The sequence below is a fragment of the Eretmochelys imbricata genome, chromosome 2, assembly GCF_965152235.1.
Source record: "Eretmochelys imbricata isolate rEreImb1 chromosome 2, rEreImb1.hap1, whole genome shotgun sequence".
Taxonomy (NCBI): Eukaryota; Metazoa; Chordata; order Testudines; family Cheloniidae; genus Eretmochelys; species Eretmochelys imbricata.
In genome coordinates, this window is record NC_135573.1 from 33850624 (window position 1) to 33867798 (window position 17175).

At 40.9% G+C, this 17175-nt stretch overlaps 1 protein-coding gene across 1 annotated transcript; it reads left to right on the plus strand.

Annotated features, from left to right (window-relative positions):
* The first annotated feature begins 1086 nt into the window (after positions 1-1086).
* ABRA (actin binding Rho activating protein) lies at positions 1087-11420 on the plus strand. Its single transcript, XM_077808862.1, has 2 exons — positions 1087-1805; positions 10943-11420. The coding sequence occupies exons 1-2, from the start codon at positions 1087-1089 to the stop codon at positions 11418-11420; spliced, it is 1197 nt and encodes a 398-aa protein (XP_077664988.1).
* Positions 11421-17175: the final 5755 nt, after the last annotated feature.

Genomic DNA, 17175 nt, shown 5'->3' on the forward strand with positions numbered 1-17175 from the left:
CAGCAAACTGCTCTGCATGTGGGAAGAAAAAAGTGATGCTGTTTTCTTTTCCTACTTAGGAAACATTATACTAGGAAACAACATACCACTGAGCTTTATCTGAGGAAATCTCTGTTCACCAAGCAAACAAATAAACCCTATCTTCAGGGGGTATGAATCCTGATATACTATGACCAAATAGATACTAGATTTTATCTGCATCTTCAGGAATAAGAAGAGGCAGCTTCCTCTTCTGAAAACTCTGATTAAAAACACAAGATCTGGTATCCTTCAAATCTACTCACATTTATTATTAATATTTGTAGTGATCAGGGCTCATGGCCCCCTTTTTCCAGGCATTGGACAGCCCCATAGTATAAGATGGTCCCAGCTCCCTAGAGTGTACATTCTACATAGACAAGACAAATGGTAATAGACAGATAATGACATAATGGATAAAGTACTTGAGTAATTAAAGAAAACATGCTAAAATCCTTTGGCTATGATTTATAATGTGCATTTTAAAAAATCACCAAGACTCTTTTCAGGAAGTATATCTAAAATCTCGTATCATGGTAAAATTGCCGGATTAGCATGATGCAATTAAGATTAGATTTTATACATGGTGCTGTGTGGCCTCTATTCCTCCTGAAGTCACTGGCAATTGAGGGGGTTCAGCTTCTTGTAGGACTGATCACTTTGTCCAATATCTTTGCCATAAGTCAAACACTTTTAAGAAAAGTAAGACCCGGTTACTGTCACGCAAATTCAGGACTAGAGAGACCCTAGAGAGGGGTTTTACAGGAGCTCTTAATTTCTACAGGGCTGCTGCAGAAGAGTAGGCAGTCTGTGTCATCTTTGTTTACCTTATGCAGTGTCCATCTGCTGAGACAAAATGCAAGCCGTGAGGTATTAAAAAAAGAACGCTGTCAGAGTAGGGGCACTATATCTGTGAGAAATGCTTCACATAGTTTCCAATATCACAAACTCCCCCTGCTTCTATTTAAATCCCTGTAGCTCTCTCCTCTGGAAGTTATTCAGTCTAGGATATTGATTCACTAGGTGGTTACCACAAGAGAGAGAGAAGCAGCAGCAGCAGACAGCAACATGCCTCCAGAAGAAAGCCAAAAAGCTATGCCTGCAAAAAGGGCCATCAAAAAGATCCGAACCACCAGCCTAGTAATCAGCTTGGCACGAGGCTGGCAACAGTGGGCAAGCAACCACAACACAAAGCAAGCCCAAGAGCCCCCAGGATGGATGCCCAATGCAGAAGAACCACCAACTGAGCCACCAAAAGAAAGGCTATTATCAAGATGGCCTGTTTCTACTAAGAGCAACCAAGAAAAGGGTGAGGAAAAATCCTCAGGGAAGGAGGCAGTGGCTAAAGGGGATGTAGAAAAAGATACAAGTGAATCTGATGAAGCTCTCAGAAAGCTTAACATTAAAAGCAAAGAAGTGACCAAAACCGTTGTAAGTAAAGTCTATGAAAGAGGAAATGACATTAGCTTCCTCAGTGATAGATATGAGAAGGATAATGGGAGCCCAGAGATCTGCGGGTGCAAGGAGGAGTCAAATAATTTTGACAAAATCCTTGGTGACAAAATGTCTCCTACAAGGCGAAGGAAGTGCTCAAATCTGGTGACAGAGCTAACCAAGGGTTGGAAACAGATGGAACAAGAGGATAAAGTCCCAGAGTTAGAGATACATAAATGTCGCAGTGACAGCATGGATACGGAGGACAGTGGTTATGGGGGCGAGGCAGAAGATAGACTCCAGCAAGAAGATGCTAACCACATTATGAGGATTAAACGACCCATGCCATCACTGTAAGTGAACAAACACTTCATTAGGGTTCACCAAAATGGTTGTTAGTCCCTGAGGAAGATATAGGTTTCCAGGAGGGAGAGGAAAAAATGGAAGCCAAAATTTTAGTAGCTGGATAAGGGCCAAAGGGAGATTATCAAGTGTTAAGAAAAGGCAGACCCTCATTTCCACCCTTGATTTAATAACTTCAAACTCACAAAGACTTCATGGGACTTAGATCCTTACTTGCACAGCATGAGTAAAATACTCATATTGATTATTGTGATAAATAGTTCACCCCAAAGTCATTGGTTGAAATGTATCTCCATAAACCATGTGATAAAAAAGTTTGAATCTTGAATAGATTCCTAAAAATTTAATTCGCTCTGTGGATAAAGATCAACAGAGAAATGGGCTAAAGTCATTGAATAAATTATTTGAAATGAATAGCATTCCAAACTTTAACAGAAATAAACAAGGAAAAGATTGAAAGGGTCAAGGTCCACCAAAGTTTGCCTTCTAGCCACCAATCACAGGAAATTTATGATTTGGAACACACCCACCTGAGCCTAACAGATGATCGATGCTAGAAGGAAAGACATGATCTGGACAATATTTTAAAAAGCAGCCTCCTTCATGCAAAGTTGTACTCACTTGCAACCATTCCCATGTTAACTTTTCCAGCACTAACACCTATGCATGCACCTGATGGAATGTATATCAACTGCATGCATGTGTTTGTGCTAAAAATATGCACAGTCATTTTGGATACAAACTTGTATGCACAAAAATGGAGGCTGGGTTGAGACTCCTTTGAAACTGAGGGTTTGTCTGCATTACCCGCAGGATCAATGGGCAACGGGTTGATTTATCATGTCTAGTCTAGACACAATAAATAGACCACCGAGCATTCTCCCGTCGACTCCGGTACTCACTGGAGCGAGAGGTGCAGGTGGAGTCAACGGGGGAGAGTCAGCTGTCAACTCACTGCAGTGAAGACACCATGGTGAGTAGATCTAAGTATGTCGACTTCAGCTACTTTATTCACGTAGCTGAAGTTACGTAACTTAGATCGATTCCCCCACCCCCAGTGTAGACCAGGCCTGAGATTTGACTCCCACTTTCTTGCATACATGAACACACTTTGGGGGTTGTGGTGGATAATCAATCCCACTGGAACACTGTGGCCAAAATGGCTATGGCAGGACTTGGATGCACAATTAGGGGGCTCTCGAGCAGGAATAGAAGGATTATTTTACCTCTGTATTTGACGCTGGTGTGACTGCTGCTGGAATACGGTTCTGTGTCCTCCATTTAAGAATGATGTCGATAAATGGGAGAGGGTCCAGAGAATGATTAAAGGATTAGACAACATGCCTCACAGTGATAGGCTAAACAGATGAAGCTCATAGAGTCTATCAAAAAAAGGTTAAGGGGTGACTTGATTACAGTCAATAAGTTCCTAGATAGGGAACAAATATTTGATAATGAGCTCTTCAGTCTAGCAGAGAAAGGAATAATATGACCCAATGACTGGAAGCTGAAGCTAGACAAATTCAGACTGGAAATAAGGCATACATTTTTAACAGTGATGGTAATTAACCTTTGGAACAATTTACCAAAGGTGATAGTGGATTCTCCATCACTGACAATTTTTAGATCAAAACTGGATGTTTTTCTAACAGATCTGCTCTAGGAATTATTTAGGGGAAATTCTATGGCCTGTGTTATAGATGAATGATTACAATGGTCCCTTGGGTCTAGGAATCTATGAAAAATGCTAAATTTACAGTTATTAAAGAAATCAATTCAACCCTGTGCATGTAAGCAAAAATCACCATAGTGAAGTTTCTGACCACTTTTTTGGCTCCTTTAGCTTAAGTGTTTCAGTTGACTAAGGATGGGCTTAAGCTCATGCTTAAAGTTAAGCATGTGCTTAAGTGTTTTATTGAATTGGAACCTACATAAGTTTCTGGATTCTGCTCACTTAAAGTAGGTAAATATAAAATAAATCATCTGAGACAAACAAACTTACAGAAACATTACATTTGCTGCAAACATCATGATTATAACTCAGAGATATAGAACTGGTCTGATTATTTAGTCAGTCAAGAAAGCCACTGTACTTTGGTATTGTTTCTCTACAGAATTGAACACCGAGCATGAATTATCAAGTGTGAAATCTCAGGCATGTCAGAAAAATCACTATAATCAAATCTTACAAAATAACGTTTTATCCGTCAGAAACATTCTGATGTGTAGGAGGTTCCCGTATGTCTGCAAAATGTCATGAGGAAAACAGAAAGAGCACAATCTGTTATTTAGGTTAAGAATTGCAGCATATTTAACTTTTATTTTAAATATTCGTGGAAAGAATTATTTTGAAAAACATACCTCTCCTATAATGAATTAAACAGCAAGTCTAAATCTTAGCACCAAACTGAACTTTAAGTATTACTTCCTTGTAAGGGTTCCTGTTTGAAGATTACAAACAAAAATTGTATGTTAATTTTTGACTCCATGTGTTACCAAAATAATCAGGGGGTTCAAATCCAGATATAGCAATCAGTGGAGAACTCTCATTCATTTCAATACAAACAGGATTTGGCCTACAGAGGTAGCTCCAAGAGGAATAGCAGATTCTGACTGAAATTCCGAGACATGCCCTGACATCAAACAGCTCCTCACAAGGTCTCCCACAGAGCAGACTTTGCAGAAAAAGGCTGCAAACAGTTGGATTGTAGCTTGCCCTTCCAATATAGTCACTTTAATTTCAGGAAAACAAATTATCCACACACCAGAGACACTCCAAGAGGGAAATTGATCTTTATATATATAAATATATAAAAATGTACTTTCTACAAAGTAAATACTATTGTAAACATTTGCCTTACCTGAAGAGCGCTTCATATAGACATAAAGCAAGCTAGACTTGTTTGCAAACCTTAAAAGGAAAAAATTTAACAGAGGTGTGTAAGCTTCCTTGCCTCCTGTAAGACAGCAATAGAAACTGCTTGGAATAAAAGGAAGAGGGGGAAACAGAGAAAAAGAACTTCCTAGATCAGTGATACTCAGACCTCAGTGGTTGAGAAGCCAAATTAGCAATCAACATGACCCAAAAGAGCCAGACTAGTGTGAATTCATTGTTTCATTTACGCTCTCATATGAGTGAGAGAGAGAGAGAGAATATCTCACAGGAAAATGACTGATCCATGGGTGGCGGGTATAATAGGTCAGGGTACCATGGCCGCCAGATCCCCAATTCTGGGGTTTTGGGGACAGGGGGGAGTTTTTATTGTGCCCCATGCAGATTCCAGGGTGGCTGAGGAGGAAGTATGTGCTATTCAGCTTTCTGGGTTCATCAGTAATCTCCCTGGAGTCCGAATACAGTAACTCCTCACTTAAAGTCGCTCTGGTTAACGTTTCATTGTTATGTTGCTGATCAATTAGGGAACATGCTCGTTTAAAGTTGTGCAATGCTCCCTTATAAGGCCGTTTAGCAGCCGCCTGCTTTGTCCACTGCTTGCAGGAAGAGCAGCCCGTTGGAGCTAGCTGGTGGGGGCTTGGCACCAGGGTGGACCGGCAGCCCCCTATCAGCTCCCTGCTCTCCTAAGTTCCCTGTGCAGCAGCCGCCCAGCAGGCTATCGGTTGCCGGCAGTTCAGCTGTCCCTCCCCACATTGCCATGTGCTGCTCCTGCCCTCCCCTTGGAGCTGCTCCTGCTCCCGGGAGCCTCCTGCTTCCTGTGCGGGGAGGGGAATGGGGCGGCTGTCAGCATGTCCCCCTACTCCTGCACCCTGCTTACCCCTTCTCCACATAGAGCAGGGTGGGGACACAGAGAGAGCGAGCTTGGGGCAGCAGCTGCTATCTCAACTTCCTAATTGACTTAAAAAGAAATGTTCTTAAGAGTTGGGTCAGCATACTTAAAGGGGCAATGTGCATCTCTGTCTCTCTTCCCCACACACAGGGTGTGTGTCTGTCCCTGTCTGCCATGCTATGTCCCCTCCCTCCATTCATGCTGCCTTGTAGAGTGTGAGGCTACATTAACAACAATGTGTTAACCCTTGAGGGCTCAGCCAAAAGCTAGTTCATCCTTTAGCAGTAAGGCATTCCCTGGGAAATTCCCACCCACCAACTTCACCACCTCAACCAAGCTTCGCAATCATCATTGCTGTGTACAGTATTAAATTGTTTGTTTAAAATATATAGTGTGTGTGTATATATATAATACAATACGTAGTTTTTTGTCTGGTGAAAAAAATTTCCCTGGAACCTAACCCCCCCATTTACATTAATTCTTATGGGGAAATTGGATTCACTTAACATCATTTCGCTTAAAGTTGCATTTTTCAGGAACATAACTACAGCATTAAGCGAGGAGTTACTGTACTGCAAATACTGCCTTCTCAGCCGCCCCGGAACCTGCATGGGACATATCAAAAGCTTCTTCCAGACCTGAGAGATGCTTTTCCCCGCGCCACTTGGGGTCTGGGGAGGGAAGGGAAGGAGAGGCGTGGAGCAGCTGCAGCTGGCCCGGGACTCCTCCAGGCAGGTGGTGGGAGGCTCGGGGTTGTGGTGGTCCAGCTACAGGGGCAGAAGGGGTGGAGCTAGGGCTAGCCTCCCCAAAGGGGGGCTCCACCCACCACCCATGTCCTGATCAAGTATTATCATCTTATCAACTAGAGTTGGGTAATAACATGGTAAAAGCATCCTGATTGGTTAATAATTAAATTACACAGTTGTTTAATATCATGTGCTACAAGGAGTTGCAGGAGATATATTGAAGAGCCACTTGTGGCTCACGGGCCTCAGTCTGAGTATCACTGGCCTAGATTATTCAAGATACCTGGGGTATTTTTTAGCTTCAGCTTATTTTTAACATCACTTTCAAATTCAGCATCTAAGGCTGGGATTTGCAAGAGAGCCTGCAGGATTTAGGGTAGAATTTTCCAAAGTGTACAACTCACTTAGCAGCCTAAGTGAGTTGGGCACTTTTGCAACATTAAGCCTTAGGTACCCAAATCCATTAAACATCCCATGGTAGCTGGACACTGAACTCCCTCAAGCCTCTTTGAAAATCCCAGCCTAAGAATTTAGGCCCAGATTTGTAAAGGTATTGATGCATTGCTAAATGTAGCATTGTAATGTCCAATGGATTTAGAAGTCTAAAGCTCATTTTTAAAATGGATTTAATGACTTAGGAGCCAAAATCCCATTGACAGTCAGTAGGATTTAAGTTCCTAAATCCATTCTGAAAATATTTAGGCTTCTAAATCAGTTAGGCACTGCAATGTTTATTTAATAAGATAACCCCTGCCCCCTCTATTGGAAGAATGTTCATAGATTCATAGCTTCTAAGGCCAGAAGGTTCTATTGTGACCATACAATGAGGGAGAAAATCCATGAGTGGATCCTTGTAGTTTTCCTCCTGTTGCAGGATTCACTGAGTAAGGGAGCCAGCTGGCCCTGTGTTGCCTTTTCCTCTTAGGAGCCATGTCTCCACTGCCTCGCATTGTGTGTAGTCATCTACATCTATGCCAAGTAAGAGCAGACTGAGTGCAAAACCTATCAAATCAGAATAGAAGGATTTTATACCCACTTTAAACACACTTAGCCTGGACATAAAAAAGCTTCACAAGGCACCAGGGCTGTGGAGAATCAGGGCCAGCGTGTTCATAGTGTATCCGAATCACCATGTCAGAAATGAGAGCCCTGGAAGTAGAGCTGGTGTAATAATGCCAAAACAGATACATTGATCTATCTGCAAACAGACAGATGGACTCTGCTCCACTGCTATCCCTGGGGTCACATCATTAGTTATCTATAAATATCAGCAGCTTTTCACAGAAGCGTTCATGTTTCACAAATTTTAGCACAAAGAGAGCTCTAAAAATTCAAACCAGAAGGGCCTTATTCACTGTTCATCTTTCTTCTGTTTCAGTCATCCAATCAGGGAGCAGACCAATACCATGTTATACAGATGACTAAACACGTCCCACAAATAATGAATGGCTAATAGCCAATATGAAACAGTTCTCAAATAGAGGCTGAGAACTGACCAGTAATACAAATAAAGTTCATTATACAGCCTCAGAAATCAGGATCAGTATGTTGGCAATTCACAAACAGGGTGGAAAGAGAATACATTTGCAAAGGGTGTTATCTGCAACTAATAATGTGACCAGCTCTACCTGGAACCAACCCAAATTAAAATGAACTGCTCACTAAAAATAAAATGTAACTGTAGCAAGGAAGTAACTATCTTTCTACTGGGATGGCCTGAATACCTCTAATACCTTATATGTCAAATATTAATGCAGTTACCTGGGAGAACAGAAGATTAACCATACATACTGAGGTGTAAATGGGTAAAATAACACCTTTTATAGTTCTTACAGCTGTCTGCCTTACTGAAATCGGCTTGGAAAGAATAATTTTTTTGCATTTATAATGCTGCTTTTAGGATTATATTTTTTTAAAATCCAGTCATATATTTCACTTTAAATTTATATTCTTGGAACGTACCATAAACCTGCTATTTTTGTTAATCATTCAGTTTTGCTTTAACAACCACACACTTATTTTTTGGATTTTTATTTGTTTGGTTTTAAATAAGGCAGTCTTCTGTTTCCCCTCTAGGTTTCAGTGAGAACACACAGTGCCAGTAATTATTTCTCACATCAGCACCCACATCCATTCCAGCTGTAACTCTAGCTGGAGTCAGACTGATCTCCCAGCAGACTACATGCAAATTCTGCGTGCTGGGATGATAATATTTAGTCTGTACCTAGAAACAAAACTGGTGGTGCATGAGTAAAATGAAAACTGCCACACTGAAGAAAACAGTGTTGACGTTCTCATGCATTAGGCAACCAAAGAAACAGAGGGAAATGACAGCACAGATCAGGCAAAGGACAACATCCCCTTAGATATACAGAATGCATTCTTGCAAATATGCCTTATTATTATTATTATTACTGAAAATGTGGTAGTGTCCCGAGGCCCCAGTTTGGATCAGGGAACCATTGTGTTAGGCGCTGTACAAACACAGAAGATGACATGTTCTCTGCCTCAAGCAGTTAACATATGAGAGAGAGGCTAATCTGAAAAAATAAACTGGAAGTCAGTGTATTTACTGGTTAACGCCTCAAGAAAGTAGACCGTGGGGCAAATAGAAATGTGAAAAGCAGGAAAGGTTAAACTGTATGAGGCATGTAGAAGAGGCAAAGTGAGAATTAGATTATCCCTAGCCAAGTAGGGTTTGAGAGTAAAAAATAAATGTGAAATAAAGTGGTGCTAATCTGGGCATCTTGGGAAAAGATTAGAATGGAAAGGTGGTAACAGTATTTGGTTAGAAAGGAGGATTAAAGAGCTAGGTGGGAACAGAAAATGTAGGAGACAAAGTAAATAAAAGAACAATCAGAGAATGCAGAGTTCAACAATGCTGCCTCCTTCACTTCTCCTGATCCCAGGAAATTGCTGCCCCAGGAGTTTTGCAGAGTTCCATAGGGAGTAGGGAGGACACAAGCTAAGCATATGAGTAAGGGAAAACCACTCTCAGTGTATGTCTACTCAGCAAAGAAAACCCACTGGCTTGTGGGGCTCGCGCTGTGGGGCTGTTTCATTGCTGTATAAACCTCTGGGCTCGAGCTGGAGCCTGGGCTACTGGGACTCTGTGAGGGTCCCAGAGCCCGGGCTCCCGCACAGACCTGGAAGTCTATGCAGCAACATAGCCTCTTTATTGAGAGTTGGGGAAGTGGTCAGTCAAGGAGCCCAATGGGGGCCACGGCTGGGCAGGATGTTTTGTGTGGGGGACTTGCTTCCAAACAGGACAACAGAACAATAACTCAGTCAAAAGCTCACCAAGTTCTCTCTGCTGACCTGGCAACAAGCTGCACAGCTGGTTTGCTGATAGTACTGCAATGTAATGTTGTAACACTCTTCTGCCAGACCTTCATCTTACACACACACACAATATTCCATGATTGCAAATTAGAGGGAAACAAAATAGTGCTTTACATCATTATGGCCCTGACTCTCCTGTGTTTTACACCACATCACTGGTGCAACAGACTTTAAAAAATCAACCTAATTGGCCCAGGGAGATCACACCCCAGGTGTCCTCCAGTGGCATAGAAGTGAGATAGGGGCCATCACCCTTTCTCTCCTCTACCAGCAGAGCAGGGGCAGAGGTGTCATTGGGGAGAAGCGCCTGTGGATGGGATACTTGGTTGCATTTTGGCCCCATTGGGCCATTGCGGCCAGGTAGGTTAGAGCTGCCCTCAGAGTAGTAACAGCATCAGGGGCTTTAAACCATTTGCCTTGATTTGCACTCTGCAATATGACTGTATCTCAGGACTTGGCCCAATACCTAGGAATGACATTGTAGCCATAGATGTTTTTAGCAAGTTCAAGGTTGAATGGGATTAGTGTGTAGTCAGGGCAACACCTTCCTGCCCTTTGGGCCTTTGAAAATCTAACTAAATGAGCTAAAAATGTTAGGTCACATGTTTTATTTGGGGCTTACTCCAATGAAAAGTAAGTATTTTCCTATTGTATGGGATAGTAGATTCTTACATTGACATGCTCCTCATCATACTTGTCTTATACTTATGCACACTGTTGTATTAGTTAAATCAAAACTGACTGAAAGGGGCAGATTTTCAGATACTGGCCCCATTTTTTCCATCATGAATAGCAGTGGGTGCCACTTTTGTACTTGCAATTATTGGCACTTCAAATTTAGTTCACTTCAATTTCTAGGCCCTTGATGAACTGACAGAAACAGGGAGAAGGATAACTAAGTGAGCAAGTAAATTGGAGAGGTAATTGTATTCACTCTTTTGCACCCACAGAGTGGGTTAATGCTGGGCAGAAAATGTGGCTAACAAAATTGAGATCCAACATATAAGTTGGAGTCTTATGCAAGATCAGCCTGGCAATGAATGTGTTGCTTTTAAATACAAAATTGATAGATAAATGTAATGCACCTATACTGAAGAACTAACTTTAGAATTAGTAAAAATATGCCATCTAGTGGTTAGTACTCCAGACTGGAGAAAGTTGGGTGTTACAAAAGAAAACGGTAAATAGCACAAATGAGCCCCTAAAAGTGGTGAAATGAAAAAAAAAAAAATCAAGCCCCATTTTTGTTTCTTTTAGTGCAAGCAGGTTTACAGAAGAACTAAGCAGCAAGACCCACAGGAAATACAGTCCTGTTAATGCTCTGAAGGGCAGATGGCAAGAATGGGCAGACCAGCATGTGATAACGCAAAAGCTGAATCCTTTCAGTGAGGAATTTGACTACCAGCTGGCCCAGTCGACACGCCTGCACAAAGGAGATAAGGGCTATGGTCGTCCTAAAGAGGGAACTAAAACTGCTGAAAGGGCCAAGAGAGCGGAGACTCACATTCACCGGGAGATAAGAGATATGTGCTTTATCATTGCAACAATGGCTCCGCTGAGGCGCGATGGCAAGATCCAAGTCACTTTTGGGGAACTCTTTGACAGATATGTCCGTATTTCAGACAAGGTTGTTGGGATTCTCATGAGAGCTAGGAAACATGGGTTGGTGGACTTTGAGGGAGAAATGTTATGGCAAGGCAGGGATGATCATGTCATAATCACTTTATTGAAATAAATGTACAACCCATTATGGTAAAACTTAAAATACACCAATTTTTCCATTGCTGCCAGTTACCTCACCATTAAATAGTCAATGTTTTGAATATAGGAATTTACCATGCCGTCGGAAAGATACTTAAAATTTGTTCTAGGGACTTTTTTTTATAGTTATGCCTGTGATAGCAAGCATCCTTTTGCTATCCCCTTTGTATTGTGCCCTCTACCAACAGCGTTTGCAACATTATAAAGTTATTTCCTGCTCAGACAAGGATGGATGTTGAAGAACTGAAGTGAATACATGTATTGAATGCACCAAAATAAATGTAAAAGCATAATGGCAGCAAGACAGCTGCACCTCAATCCCAACCCTGAGTTGGTTTCAGGTACAAGACTTCCCCCACCCTAAATTAACTTAGATGGGATTTTTGGAGTTATGAAGCGTGTTGGATCAGGAACCAACTGAGAATATGAACTTTAATGTGCAACCTATTAAATTGACCTTTCAGTCCTGTCCTATATTTCATAATTAAGTCACTAAAAATCTATTTAAGGGCATACAAATTGAATTTGAATGTACAGTTATCTGCATTTACGACTAAGGTATAGGATATACCACAGTTATTTCCTATTCTAAGTATAACAAAACACTACTGCAGATACCATGGTGTAGTAACTAATTGACAAATGTTGATGTTTTAATGGTGAGCACTGTATTTGTGATGTTTTCCCTTACATTTCATACACAAAGTAAGATAAAACTGCTCTCTTGCACAAAGATGGCTTTATATTTAAGACTGAGAAATGGATGGAATGGTGGCATACATCCCCTACAGAAAAATATTGAACACAAGGCAAGACTTGAATGCATAGAGGATAAGGAAATTCATTAAAATGACTGCATATTAGTATATAGAAATGATTTCCTATTCAATACATCTATAGCATTAAAGGGAAATTAACATACAGCACATAATTCCAGGAACAAGTAGAGAATATGTGTATGGTGCTAGACACTTGTAAACAGCTGCATTACAGAAAATGTACAAGATCAAGATGCAGGAGTAGCAACGATAGGGACATTTTCCAGTAGACAGACTACTTCTACAGACTACTTCTGTGAGTGAGGAACACGAGCAATATTTTTTCTAATTAAAGAGAACACGTCGTCTGTGTATTCAGAAAGCCAGTGTTTCATAAGATGTTCTACAGAATATGGGCCTAATTCTATAACCCTTATTCATGTTAGGTTGTTCCAATGAAGTCCATGGCACTATTTCAGCCCAAGGAATGTTCCGTGTGGGTAAAGATTTCAGAATTCAGCAATGTATGTTTTAGAAAAAAGTTTAAAATGGTGTTTCTACACTATGTACCTCACTTCTATGCTGTACTATAGTATAGATTTCTATATTGTGCATAATGCTTACTGGATTATATAGACAACAGCTTTTCAAGATTATTACTATGTAAATTTCACACAAAATATACTATTGCCAGAATAAAATGTTCATTTAGGAGGAAAAAAGTTTGGGCAAACAATTTACATACAGTTAAAAATGAGAACCCAAATGGTTTCCTTTAATAAGTTTCTTTCAAACTGAAAGATCAAACATCTTCTTGCAGAAGAAAAGGGTATCCGTACATTTTGCCTCAATTTGGTAAACCAAGAACTGTTAACTTAGCATTAAAACACAAATACTCCAGTTTGAACTTCCTGGTAGGCATATTTTTTGTATGCAAATAAAACAGACCTCAAATTTTTACAGGCAAATAATTCAAGAACCAAATAATAATATGCTCCTACAGTACAATCTTGTTCTAAAACAATATGAACACTGTAAGCAAGGTAACCGATTGTGAAGTTAGCCAAGATAAAAACGGGTATTACATTGCAGGTCTGATCCAATAGCCTTTTTGGTGACAATGCTACTACTCATGCAAATAAGAGCTGCAGGACCAGGCTCAAATTTGCAGATAAATATTGTGATATGAAATGCTGTATGTATAGGTTCTTGCATTACCCTCCCAGGTTCTTAATAATTAAATAGGTATAGTATTCCTATGAAGTCATTTGCCTGTTGTCCTTTAGAAGGCTGTCAAAACAATACCTGAATGACAAATAAAGTGCTAATTTGAGTACCAGCGCTTGCTTATTTTTTCGACCCCTACTTAGAGGAGAAACATGTTCATTCACATATTGTCTGATATGTTAAACAGACCATTTTAAAATGTGAACTTCCCCTGCTCCAAGCCACTACCCTGTTAGATACTCATCCTTGCGCTAAGGTCAATGGATCTGTTATAATAGGATATTCATAGCAGCGTACATCCAAGCTGGGAAGCAGCATCATCCTTTAAATAGGACACCCAGAACAAGATAGGTTATATTTGCATATCTTGTACAGCTTCCCCTGGACACTATGGCATGGAGAAAGCTTCTGTCAAAAGAAAGGAAATTACATTGGCTAGGATTGGATGACTAATATGCAGTTAGGTGAAGTTATGAATTGATGGAGATTTGATTACTCTACCCTGAGACTGAGGGTTTATCTTCACTATGGGGGTAAGTCGACCTATTGTACAAAGAGCTACAAAAGGATCTCTCAGAACTGGGTGACAGGGCAACAAAAGGACAGATGAAATTTAATGTTGATAAATGCAAAGTAATGCACATTGGAAAACATAATCCTAACTATACATATACAATGATGGGGTCTAAATTAGCTGTTACCACTCAAGAAAGATCTTGGAGTCATGGTGGATAGTTCTCTGAAAACATCCACTCAATGTGCAGCAGCAGTCAAAAAAGTGAACCATGTTGGGAATCATCAAGAAAGGGATCGCTAATAAGACAGAAAATATACTGTCTCTGCATAAATCCATTGTAGGCCAACGCCTTGAATACTGCGTGCAGATGTGGTGGCCCCATCTCAAAAAAGATATTGGAATTGGAAAAGGTTCAGAAAAGGGAAACAAAAATGATTAGGGGTATAGAACGGCTTCAGTACGAGGAGAGATTAATAAGACTGGGACTTTTCAGCTTGGAAAATAGGCGACCAAGGGGGGATACGATGGAGGTCTATAAAATCATGAGTAGTATAGAGAAAGTAAATAAGGAAGCGTTATTTACTCCTTCTCATAACACAAGAACAAGGGGCCACCAAATGAAATTAATAGGTAGCAGGTTTAAAACAAACACAAGAAAGTATTTTTTCATCCAATGCACTTTGATCTCTGGAAACTCCTTGCCAGAGGATGTTGCGAAGGCCAATACTATAATGGGGTTCAAAAGGGAGCTAGATAGATTCATGGAAGATAGGTCCATCAATGGCTATTAGCCAGGATGGGCAGGAATGGCGTCCCTAGCCTCTGTTTGCCAGAAGCTGGGATTGGGTGACAGGGCATAGATCACTTGATGATAACCTCTCTGTTCATTTCCTTTAGGGCACCTGCCATTGGCCACTGTCAGAGGACAAGATACTGGGCTTGATGGACTTTTGGTCTGACCCAGTATGGCTGTTATGTTGTATTTTGTTAATTCAGAGATCAAAAGAACATCCTGGTATTTAAATGAATTGTAAACATGGGATTTCTCTGTATTCATCTCTCTTTGAAGTATATAGCAAGTCATATGTGAATGGTGGAGAAACAAGCAAATTGCCTTATGTTAATTCCTATAGCTAAGTACCAGTGATGGACCTCCTTCAAAGTCATCCTAATTACCTTTTGTTCCCAGAGGAATTTCCAACTCGTCAAAGAGGACATAAAATTGTATAAAAGAACCTTGGGTCCTGATTCTGTCATCTCAGATCTTAAGCTTCATCGGTGGAAGTTTGAGGCGCAAGACTGAGGTTCCAGTTATGCTGGTACACCCTAAATATGAGATTTGAACACTGAACATTAACCTTTGAACTATTTCTGAAAGAACTCTTTGCAACTATAAAGCTCACCATCTCTGCTATGAATCTGAACCTCAGTGAATTGAACTCATCTGTATGTATATTAATCTTTAAACCATACTCTCTCTTTTGTGTTTTAATAAATTTTAGTTTAGTTAATAAGAATTGGCTGTGGCATGTATTTGGGTAAGATCTGAAATATTCATTAACCTGGGAGGTAATGTGTCCGATCCTTTGGAATTGGTAAAACCTTTTATTTTATATGATGAAAAAGGATGTTCAGAAATCATCATATTTGGCTTAGGTACCTGGATGGAGGCTTTAAGGGAATTGTGTTGTCTGGACTTCCGTGTAACGAGTAAGGTAACAAAGAAGCTGTTTTGTGCTGGCTTGGTAAATCTACGTATTGGAATATCCACCAGCTTTTTGGGGATTGTCTGCCCCATTCTTTGCAGTTCACCCTAATTGAGTGACCACAGCTGGCCCCCACTGGGACCCCGTTACAAATGTATTTGGGGAATAAATGCTATTACAGTAGTAAGGACTACCTGTCTGAATGATAATTACAATACTGATTCTTGTTAGAGAAAGCTACCAACTTAAAAAAACTTCCACTTCATTTGACTGGAGAGAATAGCCATCAGGAGGCCTACTCTAATGGACAGGAAGTATGACGACACCTCCAGTACAGGTTCAGAGGTTGTACTCTATGACCTTGCAGGGTTGGGACAGGATTAATGTTATAAAAAAGCATTTAATGTTGGGATTTGTACAAAGCATCTTTTCTTTAACCTGCAGAGCACATTATACCGCAGATACTTGACCTTTTTTTACTTGGACACTCATACATCTAAAATAAAGCCCTCTTGGGGGAACACAAGGCTATGTTCCACTGGCTTAATAAGGTACTTAAACTATGGAATTTGCACCAGACAGCAAAATAAGTTCTATTTGTTGACTTGTCTTCTGAGGTCCATGGTAACACTGATCACTTCATCCAAGTATTCATTTTAAAGCTGCCTGGTCTCAGATAGAGGATTGGTCCTGCAATAGCAGACCAACTCTGTGAGATAGACACATCCAAAATACTGTTGTGAGAAGCAGTTGAAGAAGTGGGAAGACATATATAGCAGAGCCCTCATCCAGCTTTCCCAGGTGGATAGCTGGGAACTGATTTGTCTGAGCATCTCATCTGAAGAACCAAAGCCTCCTATGCCTACTTGAAACAAATCTGCCCCCCGACCTCCTTTTCTAGGGAGAAGTTCTTAGCCCACAGAATTTTTTAGATGGACAGGAAGCACACTTGCAATCCTGCCTACTCATGTTAGCAGTGCTTATAAATGCATAAGGGGGTATTTAGCATCTCAGATGTTTCATACTTCTTTATTTCAGTTGCCTTTACTTTTCACGCTGAAAATAGGCTGAGACAATGCCTGCCTGGACTTGGCTGTCTGTGAAGGACCTGTATAGTCAGCAGGTTGCTCTTTCAGGTAAGAATCTTCCACAGGTAGATGAGGAGGTTACTCATCTTGTACAGTAACTGAGGTTCTTTGAGATGGTTGTCCCTGTGGGTGCTCCACTTTCGGTGTCTTGGTGCCCTGAGCTTATAATCGGAGATTTGTAGGAGCAGTGCCCCTAGTCGGCCACGCATGCGTGGTAGCCATCTCGCACTGCTCCGAGTGGTTACCCACATGCGCAGCCAACCGTTCCCCAGTTCCTTCTCTACCTCAGAGGATCGACATGAAACTCTGAAGTAGAGGAGAGTGAGCGTAGTGGAGCACCCACAGGGACAACCACCTCGAAGAACCTCTGTTACTGCACAAGGTGAGTAACCTTCTCTTCTTCAAGGAATGTTCCTGGGGGTGCTCCACTTTA